The following is a 13,592-nucleotide window of genomic DNA, read 5'->3' as shown; positions in this document are numbered from 1 at the left end:
ATTCAGGTTGTTGGCCAGTCGGAGATTGTTGGTGGGGATTTGGTCTTGTAGCTGGTAATCTCCTGTAGTCCCTTCCAGACTGACAAGGAGGCACTGGCTGAGAACTGCTGTTCCAGTTTCTTGGAGTACTGTCGTTTAGCCTCCCTCACCGGCCAGTTTAAACCTGTCCCTGTTTAAGCTGCTCAATGCAAATTTAATGATTTAATGAAGAAAAAGGGCATTTAATTAAAGACCTATTGTTTTACAGATTATGGTAGAATAAGGGACAGTTAATTTGTAAGAGAACTGAAAACATTTTAAAAAAAATGAAAATGACAAAATTATGACAAGGTTTAGCTCATTTGCATGTTCCTGATTCCCCCAAAAAGTCACACGTGTCGTCTTTCTGAGAGAAAAAGATGGAAAATGGATACTTTAAAAAATAGACATCACTGTGTCCAAAAGGCACCAATTTTGAGGAATGACTCACAAGGATTTAAAATCATGGTGTCTAAGTGAAGAAATCAGTTGAGACCATACTACAGTATAGGTTTGCCTTCATAAATGTCACATTCACACATTAAATACCTCATTAGACCTCATTATGCATGGTCTATTTTTGTTTACAGCATTTAACTTAAACTGTAGCACACCAGGCTTGAGTTTTGCTATTTTTAAACTTAGTAAAGCTTACCCTTGTTAATGATGAGTGAAAATAAAATGAGTTTCATTAGAACATAAAAGGCTGATGAAATCAAAACATGTAGTAATGGAAAAGTATTCCAAACAAATTATAAATACATGCAACACAACACCCACTGTACGGTTGCTGCTACTCTATTGAATCTTATCCTCTGGCATGAAGTCCTAAAAGTTTATAAGCACTACACATGCCAAAAAAGGCTTGCCAGTTATGGTTGCAATGTTGCAGGCACAAGTGTTAAAGCTTGACCTGATTTATTTATAGATGTGTCTTTTTAATTTGTCAAATCAAATTACAGTAATACCACAGTATGTATGGAAACAAATTACAAATGAAGTAGTATGGTCAAATTTAAAGTAACTGTTTAATGTTGAATCTGTTAGATTTTAGGCATGATAACTGATTCACATATGTTACAGTGTCAGTTAAGAGTTCACTTATAACACATGAAATATATGGACAGAAAATGATTTCTCATCTTGTATTACATGAGACAGTTAGATGGCAAATTATTTTGCACTACAAGATGGGGGCCAATGAAGAGTCAAATGCAAATGAAAATGCATTAGAGCCTTTTGAAGACATCCCCATATTTAGTTTCTGCTTGGCCTGCAGAATGACATTAATATAAGAAGGCTCATGATGAGATGGACAGACTGCAGGGGATTTCAGAGACTACGAACTGGTGGTAAGTGAGACTGATGTTTCAGCTGTCATTCTTGGCAAAGAAGTTGTATTAGAGATGCTTAGTGCTTGACACACGTGTTTAATTAATAACCAGTTTAATATTTATTAGTGGCATGATAATGTGAGATGGGGAAAGCTCTTCAATGTGAATACAAAATATTTCAAATAAGTAAGCTATGAGTCAAGGGTAAAAATCTGGTTGTGTGACTATAATTAAAATGTAGCAAACGTAAATGAGGAATATTATATGTATCTGTATTTGGTTATAATATACTAATCTGTAATCTCTATACTACCTGTATCACTTGAAACTCAAAGAATAACTCATAAACATCACAAAAAACTCTTTGTTCATTTAGGGGTTGTGAAAAGTTCCTCTGTGATTGGGTGGTAGAAAAAGGTGAGAGTTACCTTTTCTCTATTTAAACTACAGAATATAAAGAATCCTTGTATCATACAGTGTTCAGTCTCCAAAGCAAACAATGCACATCAGATAAGAGGAAAGTTAATTTCTGTTTGTCAATCTACAGAAAGCCGCCAACATGAGTACTGACGCGGAGATGGCCCTTTATGGCAAGGCCGCCATTTATCTCCGTAAGCCAGAGAAGGAGAGGATTGAGGCTCAAAACGCACCCTTTGATGCCAAATCTGCTGCCTATGTGGCTGATGCTAAGGAGCTGTACCTTAAATGTACAATCCTGAAGAAAGACGGTGGCAAAGTCACCGTGAAAGTTCTTGCCAACCAGGAGGTAGGTTGAAGTTTCATGAAACTCACAGCAGTGCAACTTACAGTTGGAATTTCAACACAAGCTGAAATTGTGTTTCAATATTTCAGGAGAGGACGGTTAAGGAGGATGATGTCACCCCTATGAACCCTCCCAAGTATGACAAAATTGAGGACATGGCCATGATGACCCATCTCAATGAAGCCTCTGTGCTGTATAACCTCAAAGAGCGTTATGCAGCATGGATGATCTACGTAAGCTCTTCTGCCTATGGAGTAAAGTATAATATTGCACACATATACAACATACTGTAAGTGGTCATATCTCTCTCATCCCCTTCAGACCTACTCTGGGCTGTTCTGTGCAACTGTGAATCCCTACAAGTGGCTCCCAGTGTACGATGCTGAGGTTGTATCTGCTTACAGAGGCAAAAAGCGCATGGAGGCTCCACCCCACATCTTCTCTGTCTCTGACAATGCCTACCAGTTCATGGCTACTGGTATGTTCTTGTCAAGAAAATGTATAAACTCTCAATAAACTCAATAACTTATGTTACATAGATAAGAAATATATTTCTTCATTTTTCCTTTTGCAGATAGGGAGAACCAGTCTGTCTTGATCACGTAAGTTTTATATCTATTGCACCTCTGTAAGACCAATAGAATCAAACAAATTGAGTTAATTTCTCTGAATCTACATATCCATCCCCAGTGGAGAATCTGGTGCTGGAAAGACTGTGAACACCAAGCGTGTCATCCAGTACTTTGCAACAATCTCAGTGGGTGGTGGAGAAAAGAAGAAGGAGGCAACATCAGGAAAGATGCAGGTATATTATCATGAGGATTTTATAAAAACATTGGAAACATTTCTGGAAAATGAAGACAAAATAGAAATGTACTACTGAAATGAATGTTAAAATAAAAAAAACATGTTACAGGGGTCACTGGAGGACCAGATTATTGCAGCCAATCCCTTGCTGGAAGCCTATGGTAATGCCAAGACTGTGAGGAATGACAACTCCTCTCGTTTTGTAAGTATGGAGGGATTTCAAACTGTGAGAAATATCTTCAATTATATATTGCCTATGCAGAGGGATGTTAAACAATATGCTATTCCAAACAGGGTAAATTCATCAGAATCCATTTTGGCACAACTGGTAAACTGGCTAGTGCTGATATTGAGACATGTAAGTATCAACTTCACATATTAAATGAAATGACTGGCATTATCAGTGGTGTAGATTTTGATTCATGAACAATGCTTATAGATCTGCTGGAGAAGTCTAGAGTGTCGTTCCAGCTTCCTGATGAGAGAGGCTACCACATCTTCTACCAGATGATGACCAACCACAAACCTGAGCTGATTGGTAAGATAAACATTGCGACACAATGTTAAAACAACCCACGTTGTTCACATGGTCCATAACCAGTCATTCCTTTAAACCTTTTTTGATCTCCAGAAATGACGCTCATCACCACCAACCCCTATGACTTCCCCATGTGCAGTCAGGGTCAGATTACTGTGGCCAGCATTGATGACAAAGAAGAGTTGGTTGCCACTGATGTCAGTGATATTCACTCTCATTTTAATTTTCTTAACTCTATTATACATTCAATATTCCATCACAATTCCTCAGTAAAATGCATTCCATAGTGACTTTTACTCAGTGTCAATATCTCTATTGAATACAGACTGCTATTGATATTCTGGGCTTCACCAATGAGGAGAAGATGGGCATCTACAAGTTTACCGGTGCTGTGCTCCACCATGGTAACATGAAGTTCAAGCAGAAGCAGCGTGAAGAGCAGGCTGAGCCAGATGGCACAGAGGGTGAGGATTAACTTCATGGATGAGTTAAAAAACCTCTGGCATGAAATTAATCTTTCTATGTCACATTTTACAAATCAGTCATATATCTAGTACATTTTTTATTTTTTTGTGGACATTTTCAGAGGCTGACAAGGTTTCTTACTTGTTGGGCCTGAACTCGGCTGACATGCTGAAGGCTCTGTGCTACCCCAGAGTGAAGGTCGGAAATGAGTATGTCACCAAGGGACAGACTGTGCCACAGGTCAGCAGATTATTCTGTTTTTTAATTCATTTCATACAATCTCATAATTAAATTAAGGGCCAGTACATGAATATGGTTAAGTTCCTTATGAAGCTGAAGTATGTAGAAAGTATTTCTGTTGTAATGGAGGAATTTCATGAATTACATTTATCTGGAATAGATAGTTTGCATCTGAATGTCCTCTGTTACCTGTCACTGCATGTGTTGATTGCCGTATCATTAGTTCTATTTCAGTTAAAATTGCACTGCTAGACATAATATTTGTCGTGTAGGCAAAAAAATCAAGTAATCCAGTGTCTAAATTTCAGTTGAAGGATCTCTACTTTATTAAATCTGTGAGAGGACCCTCTTTGTGACACTGGATTCTAATGATATTGATTCAAACAAAACTTTTCTTCAGGTCCTGAACTCAGTGAGCGCCCTGGCTAAGTCTATCTATGAAAGAATGTTCTTGTGGATGGTCATCCGCATCAACCAAATGCTGGACACCAAGCAGCCAAGGCAATTCTTCATTGGTGTGCTGGACATTGCTGGTTTTGAAATCTTTGATGTAAGTATGCATTCATGGTAATGGATTGAGAAGATAATTTTGTAACAGAAGTTTTTTGTTTGCGATATATTAGGTTAATCCTATTTCCACCGACAGTACAACAGCATGGAGCAGTTGTGTATCAACTTCACCAATGAGAAACTGCAACAGTTCTTCAACCACCACATGTTTGTCCTGGAGCAAGAGGAGTACAAGAAGGAGGGTATCATCTGGGAGTTCATTGACTTTGGCATGGACTTGGCTGCCTGTATTGAGCTCATTGAAAAGGTACACAATAATGTTGTGACTTTATGTTAGAATTCATGATATGCTACAACAGTGCCACTTCATGATGTATCTCTTTGCACTTTTTATATAGCCCATGGGCATCTTCTCCATCCTTGAAGAGGAGTGCATGTTCCCAAAGGCCTCAGACACTACCTTCAAGAACAAGCTGTATGACCAGCACCTCGGTAAAAACAAAGCATTTGAGAAGCCCAAGCCAACCAAAGGCAAGGCTGAGGCCCATTTCTCTCTGGTGCACTATGCTGGAACTGTGGACTACAATATCTGTGGCTGGCTGGACAAGAACAAGGATCCCCTGAACGACTCTGTTATTCAGCTGTACCAGAAGTCTGGTGTTAAGCTGCTGCCTACCCTGTATCCCCCTGTTGTTGAAGGTACAGTATCACTTTATAACGCTTATTAGGATTATGGGAATTAATGAATGTTTTTGTCTTTAAGATAAACAATATGCCTACTCAAAAACGTCAGTTGAATGATAAAGTCTTGATATTAATAAATCAACAAATCAACAGAGACCGGCGGTGGCAAGAAGGGAGGCAAGAAGAAGGGTGGTTCCATGCAGACTGTGTCCTCACAGTTCAGGGTAAATTTTAAGAACAGCCTTAAGTGCCTGTTCGTAATTAAACTCAAATAAATGCAAGTTTTTATTTTTATTTTATGCTTTTCATGAAGAATGTTTGGTTTTATCTTGTATCTACAGGAGAACTTGGGCAAGCTTATGACCAACTTGAGGAGCACTCATCCTCACTTTGTACGTTGCCTGATTCCCAATGAGTCAAAGACTCCAGGTACACTGACAGCTAACCAATGTTCTTAATATTGTCTGTACATGTTGCAGTCATTAACACAGCTTAGGGGTAGTGAGTCTTTTACTTTGTCATTAATAATTATGAAGTAACAACTTTTTCACAGGTCTGATGGAAAACTTCCTGGTTATCCACCAGCTGAGGTGTAACGGTGTGCTGGAGGGTATCAGAATCTGCAGGAAAGGTTTCCCCAGCAGAATCCTCTATGCTGACTTCAAGCAGAGGTATTACCTAATTTACCACAGAGTTTTCCTAACTTTGAAAAGAAGGTCCCGAATGTGACCATTAACTGTTTTGCAATAGGTACAAAGTACTGAATGCCAGTGTCATCCCTGAGGGTCAATTCATTGACAACAAGAAGGCCTCTGAGAAGCTGCTTGGGTCAATTGATGTGAATCATGACGAGTATAAATTTGGACACACCAAGGTAAACAATTGAGTAAGAAAAAACTAAACTCTGTTTCATGGATGAAAATCAATTGTCCATAATATTTTTATGTTCTCATCAGGTGTTCTTCAAAGCTGGTCTACTAGGTACCCTTGAGGAGATGCGAGATGAGAAGCTTGCTTCTCTGGTCACCATGACTCAGGCTCTCTGCCGTGGCTACGTCATGAGGAAGGAGTTTGTGAAGATGATGGAAAGGAGGCAAGTGGAAATTCTAACCATATATTTAGGCTGAATGCAGTGCCAAAATGACTTTGTACATAACATTGATTTCCTTCCATAGGGAAGCCATTTACAGCATCCAGTACAATATCCGCTCATTCATGAATGTGAAACACTGGCCATGGATGAAGGTGTACTACAAGATTAAGCCCCTTCTGCAGAGTGCTGAAACTGAGAAGGAGCTACAGAACATGAAGGAAAACTATGAGAAGATGAAAACAGACCTGGCCACGGCCCTGGCTAAGAAGAAGGAACTGGAGGAGAAGATGGTGTCTCTTCTGCAGGAGAAGAATGATCTGCAGCTGCAAGTGGCATCTGTGAGTAAATGTCAACAGAAAGCTTTGTTGATTTCTCACATCTTTTCTAGAGCAAATGTTGAAATATTTTCCCCTTTTCACTTTTGTTCTAACTAGGAATCAGAGAATCTGTCAGATGCTGAGGAGAGATGTGAGGGACTTATCAAGAGTAAGATCCAGATGGAGGCAAAACTCAAAGAGACAAGTGAGAGACTGGAGGATGAGGAGGAAGTCAATGCTGAGCTAACTGCCAAGAAGAGGAAACTGGAGGATGAATGCTCTGAGCTCAAGAAGGACATTGATGACCTGGAGCTTACCTTAGCCAAAGTGGAGAAGGAGAAGCATGCCACTGAGAACAAGGTTCATGGATATTCACTGTCTAATATATCATCCGATATTTGAATAATTACCCAATTATGACAATATGTTTCTACATATTCAGGTGAAGAACCTGACTGAAGAGATGGCCTCTCAAGATGAGAGCATTGCTAAGCTGACAAAGGAGAAGAAAGCCCTCCAAGAGGCACATCAGCAGACTCTTGATGACCTGCAGGCAGAGGAAGACAAAGTCAACACTCTGACCAAGGCCAAGACCAAGCTTGAGCAGCAAGTGGATGATGTGAGTTCATGAACATGCTGTTTGCTATTCAATAAGAATATATGCTTGCTGTTAACCTTTTGTAATTATAAACACATGGTATTTTGCAGCTTGAAGGTTCTCTGGAGCAAGAGAAGAAGCTCCGCATGGACCTTGAGAGAGCAAAGAGGAAGCTCGAGGGCGATCTGAAACTGGCCCAGGAATCCATCATGGATCTTGAGAATGACAAGCAGCAGTCTGACGAGAAAATCAAGAAGTAATGTGGACAGAATTTGAAAACTGTATGCACAAAATATGTTATTGCAACCAGTATCTTATGATGATGTCATTTACTCAACAGGAAGGACTTTGAGATAAGCCAGCATCTCAGTAAGATTGAAGATGAACAATCCTTGGGTGCTCAGCTACAGAAGAAGATTAAAGAGCTCCAGGTGTGTAATGTTTGATTTCAATTCTATGTCAAACTTGTCATTGAGTTTTTATGCAATGTGTCAGTTGCATACATTCATTTAGCAATATTTCTTAACTTTCTAGGCTCGTATTGAGGAACTAGAGGAAGAGATCGAGGCTGAGCGTGCTGCTCGCGCCAAGGTTGAGAAGCAGAGAGCTGACCTCTCCAGGGAACTTGAAGAGATCAGTGAGAGACTTGAGGAGGCCGGTGGAGCCACTGCTGCTCAGATTGAGATGAACAAGAAGCGTGAAGCTGAGTTCCAGAAGCTGCGTCGTGACCTTGAGGAGTCCACCTTACAACATGAAGCCACTGCTGCTGCTCTCCGCAAGAAGCAGGCTGACAGTGTTGCAGAGCTGGGAGAACAGATCGACAACCTGCAGCGTGTCAAGCAGAAGCTGGAGAAGGAGAAGAGTGAATACAAGATGGAGATTGATGACCTGTCTAGCAATATGGAAGCTGTGGCAAAAGCCAAGGTATAACGTTATTTTATATACATATGTATATACACACTTGAGAAAAAACATAGTATTAGTGGGAGAATTACTGAACCTGTCTAATGTTGATAAACAGGGAAATCTCGAGAAGATGTGCCGCACCCTTGAGGACCAGTTCAGTGAACTTAAGGCTAAGAATGACGAGAATGTTCGCCAGATAAATGACATCAGCGCTCAGAGAGCAAGACTGATGACAGAGAATGGCAAGTCTTACTTTCATTGACTTGTTCATGAAGAATACCAATGTACTTTTGAACTCAATCCATAATTACACTCAATCTATAATTAGAAACCATTTTTTTTTACTTTAATGCTGGGCCAGTTGGAAATGTATATATTTCAACTAAAAAAAATCCATTTCCATCTAGGTGAGTTTGGTCGTCAGCTTGAGGAGAAAGAAGCCCTTGTCTCCCAGCTGACTAGAGGCAAGCAAGCCTTCACACAGCAGATTGAGGAGCTGAAGAGACAAATCGAGGAGGAAGTTAAGGTGAGGAAAATTGTCAGAGATTTCAAGGTTTTTTAAGGATTGTATGTTCATTTATTCACTGGTTTTTATTTTAATAATCTTTTGCAGGCCAAGAATGCCCTTGCCCACGGTGTGCAATCAGCCCGCCATGACTGTGATCTTCTGAGGGAGCAGTTTGAGGAGGAGCAGGAGGCCAAGGCAGAGCTGCAACGTGGAATGTCCAAGGCCAACAGTGAAGTGGCCCAATGGAGGAGCAAGTATGAAACTGATGCTATCCAGCGCACTGAGGAGCTTGAAGAGTCAAAGTGAGTCAATGAAGATTTTGTTTTTCCTAAAGGTCTCTACAAAAAACTTTTTAGAATAGTATACATGAATGATTACATTTGGCAAATGCTTAACAGGAAAAAGCTTGCCCAGCGCCTTCAGGAAGCTGAGGAACAGATTGAGGCTGTGAACTCCAAGTGTGCGTCTCTGGAGAAAACCAAACAGAGGCTCCAGGGTGAGGTGGAGGACCTCATGATTGATGTGGAGAGAGCCAATTCTTTGGCTGCCAACCTTGACAAGAAGCAGAGGAACTTTGATAAGGTGTGTTGACACTGATTACCTTGTCAAAACCACTGGAAGTGTCAAAGTATAACCATTCCAAAATTGGGTAACATTGCTCATTTTAAATTACTATGCAGGTACTGGCAGATTGGAAGCAGAAATATGAGGAGGGTCAGGCAGAGCTTGAGGGAGCTCAGAAAGAGGCTCGTTCTCTCAGCACTGAGCTGTTCAAGATGAAAAACTCTTATGAGGAAGCTCTGGATCAGCTGGAGACCCTGAAGCGGGAGAACAAGAACCTGCAACGTGAGTTCTCATCTGATAATGTTAGCAACAGTAATTTGAAATATGTTCATGATTGTTATTATGTATGTATCAGTTAGAATGAGACACATAGCCTTCATTCTTTGACTTAGCAATATTAAACATATATAACCTTCTGCAGAGGAAATCTCAGACCTGACTGAACAGATTGGTGAGACTGGAAAAAGCATCCATGAGCTGGAGAAGGCCAAGAAGCAGGTGGAGACAGAGAAGTCAGAGATCCAGACAGCTCTTGAGGAGGCTGAGGTGAAATTTCAACTGGAAAGCTTAACATTAGAATTGCTAATGTATATGTTATCCTTTGTCCATGAAATTTACATATCTTATTGAACAATAGAGACATGCCCAATATTACAATCAGAAGGCAACACAGGCTATGTTTTAATATTTTTACATTTTAGGGAACTCTGGAACATGAGGAGTCCAAGATTCTGCGTGTCCAGCTGGAGCTCAACCAGATCAAAGGTGAGGTTGACAGAAAGCTGGCAGAGAAAGATGAGGAGATGGAGCAGATCAAGAGGAACAGCCAGAGGGTGACTGACTCCATGCAGACTACTCTTGACTCTGAGGTCAGGAGCAGGAACGATGCCCTGAGAATCAAGAAGAAGATGGAGGGAGATCTGAATGAGATGGAGATTCAGCTGAGTCATGCTAACCGCCAGGCTGCTGAGGCCCAGAAGCAGCTGAGGAATGTCCAGGGACAACTGAAGGTACATCACATGACAACTGTACATGCCATTCTATGTGCAGCAACATTCTGATCTTTGTCTGTTTCTACAACACAATCTTAACATTAGGATGCCCAGCTGCACCTTGATGATGCTGTCAGAGCGCAGGAAGACCTCAAGGAGCAAGCTGCTATGGTCGAGCGTAGGAATGGTCTCATGGTGGCTGAAATTGAAGAGCTGAGGGTTGGTCTGGAACAGACAGAGAGAGGCCGTAAAGTGGCTGAGCAAGAGCTGGTGGATGCTAGTGAGCGTGTTGGATTGCTGCACTCTCAGGTAAAAAATGTCTTCACTAATTCTATAATCAAGACATTTTTAAATAATATGTGCACATCATTGCTAAACTGTATTTTTTGTTCTTCTTCCTAGAATACAAGCCTTATGAACACAAAGAAGAAGCTGGAGGCTGACCTGGTCCAAGTCCAGAGTGAAGTAGATGACAGTGTTCAGGAAGCAAGGAATGCAGAGGAGAAGGCCAAGAAAGCCATCACTGATGTGGGTTCAAATTTTATTTCATATTCATCCAGATCTCATCCATACATCTGGAAGAACATGAATTTCGTATGGCATTTCTGATTAACATAAATTATTCATTTTGTAGGCTGCTATGATGGCTGAAGAGCTGAAGAAAGAACAGGACACTAGCTCTCATCTGGAGAGGATGAAGAAGAACCTGGAGATCACAGTCAAGGACCTGCAGCACCGCCTGGATGAGGCTGAGAACTTGGCCATGAAGGGTGGCAAGAAACAGCTCCAGAAACTGGAGTCCAGGGTAAGATAACTGTTACACAGTTTACAGTACATGACATTACAAAATATGCAGAATGAGTCTCATAGTTTATAATTCATTTCTGAAGGTGCGTGAGCTGGAGGCAGAGATTGAAGCTGAACAGAGACGTGGAGGAGACGCTGTTAAAGGTGTCCGTAAATATGAGAGGAGAGTGAAGGAACTCACATACCAGGTATACCAAGCTTACTTTTGTAACAGTGTTCCTATTGACTAAATGACCATATTAAAAGATATGCCAATTATTAACGGTCATTCATGTTTGTGTTCATACTTACATTAGACTGAAGAGGACAAGAAGAATGGCGCCCGGCTGCAGGCTCTGGTAGACAAGCTGCAACTGAAGGTGAAGGCCTACAAGAGGCAGGCTGAGGAAGCGGTAAGTTGAAATCATGTAAAAATGCTTCATCTATTTGCAAACGTTTTCACAATTTTTACTCTAGTCTTAGGATTTGCAATGAGAATTTATGATGGTTTCACAGGAGGAGCAGGCCAACACTCACCTGACAAAGTGCAGGAAGATTCAGCACGAGTTGGAGGAGGCTGAAGAGCGAGCTGATATTGCCGAGTCTCAGGTCAACAAGCTGAGAGCTAAGAGCCGTGAGTCTGGCAAGGTAAACATAAGTTTTTCATCAGTGCATGTTAATTCAATGAATATTAACTTTGAAATGATTGAAACATTTTATTTGTGTTTGCCTAAAAATGTGTTTATTTTTCACAGGGAAAAGAGGCAGCTGAATAAGTTCTCTTATGTAAAGCATTGCAATAAGTCATAAAATATGACAAAATTGTTGATTACATACAATAAATGTCACCACAAATATTTGTCTTGTCTTTATTCATTGCTTCATTCCTTTGAGCAGGAAAGCAGTCAAAGCATCTGACCTGGTAGAAGTTATGTGCTTTTCTATGTCAGGAATGATAGTCGGTGCCAAAGGGCCCAGACTGTAGTCCACTCAGTCACACCCATCATAACTGACAAATGAATCTGAAGTTTCACATTAGTATGGGGATAGATTCTTTAAATGTGATTTTCTATGCTTTTGTCGACCCATTTGCTTTACCGATACAATGTTGAATCAATACTGTGTAAACTGGGGGATTTTAAGTTTACTGAGCAGCATTTAGTTTGTTTGCTTGGAAGTATTACATGAAAATGGCTTGGCTTCGCTGAAGTTATCCAAATATATCTGGGTGTTTTAATTTTTGCATCTCATATACTGTACATTTTATCAACCCATGACCTCCAAAGTGTGATCATATCATAGTTTTGATTAATTGATGTAGCATTCAAAATACAAAACAAAATACAAATTTGCATGCAACTTAGCCCACTACCAGAAAACAAAGAGTCTGAATTTATTCAGAAACTGTTTCTTAGTGGGTTCTTCCAAATCCCACTGAAATATCTCACTTGTCAGCTTCTTATTGTTATAGCCATTGCTTTAGCTCTCCACAGTGAAGATGGTTTTCTGTTAGGCTGCCCTGATTAAATCTACCTTATTAGTTAACACATGCTTTAATTATTTTGGCCCAGCAATCATAATTAACTCTTTTCTAGCCCACTACTACCACTACAGCAGACAACAGACGCTACAGAACGTGAGCATGGAGGGAGCGTCCATAAAGTAAGAACTGTCATACAGTAACTCCTGCATACTGTCATGCCCTATTAACTCTTTAGAGTCCGTGGTAGTTTAGCCACTAGTGTATTTCAGTATAGTACACTCCTTCCCCATAGACTTGAACTTCTACCAGCAAAGTAGGCTTATTCTTCTCAATAAACCTCGAGCCATTTCAAATATAGAAATGGAAGCGTCTCTGCCGGGAATCGAACTCCGGTCTCCCACTTGAGTCTCTCAGACTGGATTTCTTCCATTTTGGGAGATCGAGGGGAATTCCAGGAGTCTCCCAGCCAGGTTGGGAACTCTAAATTCATGTGATCAGCACAAACATTCATATTAACCTGTCTACAGGAGGCCATACATGTATATAGCAAGTGTCTAGGCATGCCTACAACCAGACTTTTTTTTACTTCCTTTATTTATCATATATTCACACCACATAATAATATCACAGGAAAACAAGTCAAAAATACATCAAAGACTGTATAAAGAGAAAAATAAAATAAAATAAGATACAAAAAAAGAGAAATAACGTAGTTATAAGAGCAGGGGTTACAAAAAATAAACTAAATAAGTATATTTATGGCATTATAAATAGCCAGAGTCTTAATGGCTTTCTGGTTTTTAACACCCTGTAAAGTTTCGAAATAATGTTTCACTTCAATTTTAAATTGTATAAGTGTTTGTTTGTTTTTTACATTTGTGAATGTAAAACCTACCATATAAATAAAATGAAAAAAATTAACAAAAATGTTTTTCTGTATGAATATTATTCTTTTATATGAGAGGAGAGTGAAAGAACTCACATAC

The 13,592-nt window shown here is 40.0% G+C and overlaps 1 protein-coding gene across 1 annotated transcript; it reads left to right on the top strand.

The window, feature by feature from the left end:
- Positions 1 to 1,911: 1,911 nt before the first annotated feature.
- On the top strand, positions 1,912 to 11,968 carry LOC139931430 (myosin heavy chain, fast skeletal muscle-like). Its single transcript, XM_078283454.1, has 39 exons — positions 1,912 to 2,118; positions 2,205 to 2,348; positions 2,437 to 2,593; positions 2,690 to 2,717; positions 2,806 to 2,920; positions 3,032 to 3,124; positions 3,217 to 3,280; positions 3,362 to 3,460; positions 3,554 to 3,657; positions 3,786 to 3,924; positions 4,047 to 4,165; positions 4,566 to 4,715; positions 4,812 to 4,982; positions 5,074 to 5,374; positions 5,513 to 5,583; positions 5,701 to 5,788; positions 5,913 to 6,030; positions 6,110 to 6,233; positions 6,316 to 6,452; positions 6,535 to 6,790; positions 6,887 to 7,129; positions 7,212 to 7,388; positions 7,478 to 7,623; positions 7,708 to 7,798; positions 7,902 to 8,291; positions 8,389 to 8,515; positions 8,681 to 8,799; positions 8,887 to 9,083; positions 9,180 to 9,363; positions 9,462 to 9,627; positions 9,767 to 9,891; positions 10,047 to 10,355; positions 10,443 to 10,646; positions 10,740 to 10,865; positions 10,972 to 11,142; positions 11,228 to 11,332; positions 11,441 to 11,536; positions 11,640 to 11,771; positions 11,879 to 11,968. Exons 1-39 carry the CDS (start codon positions 1,912 to 1,914, stop codon positions 11,897 to 11,899), a joined length of 5,814 nt encoding a protein of 1,937 aa, XP_078139580.1. The 3' UTR covers positions 11,900 to 11,968.
- The last annotated feature ends 1,624 nt before the right edge of the window (positions 11,969 to 13,592 follow it).

The sequence above is a fragment of the Centroberyx gerrardi genome, chromosome 5 (genome assembly GCF_048128805.1).
Source record: "Centroberyx gerrardi isolate f3 chromosome 5, fCenGer3.hap1.cur.20231027, whole genome shotgun sequence".
In the NCBI taxonomy this organism is placed as follows: Eukaryota; Metazoa; Chordata; class Actinopteri; order Beryciformes; family Berycidae; genus Centroberyx; species Centroberyx gerrardi.
The sequence above is the reverse complement of the archived record's forward strand: the minus strand, read 5'-3'. Positions and strand labels throughout refer to the sequence as shown.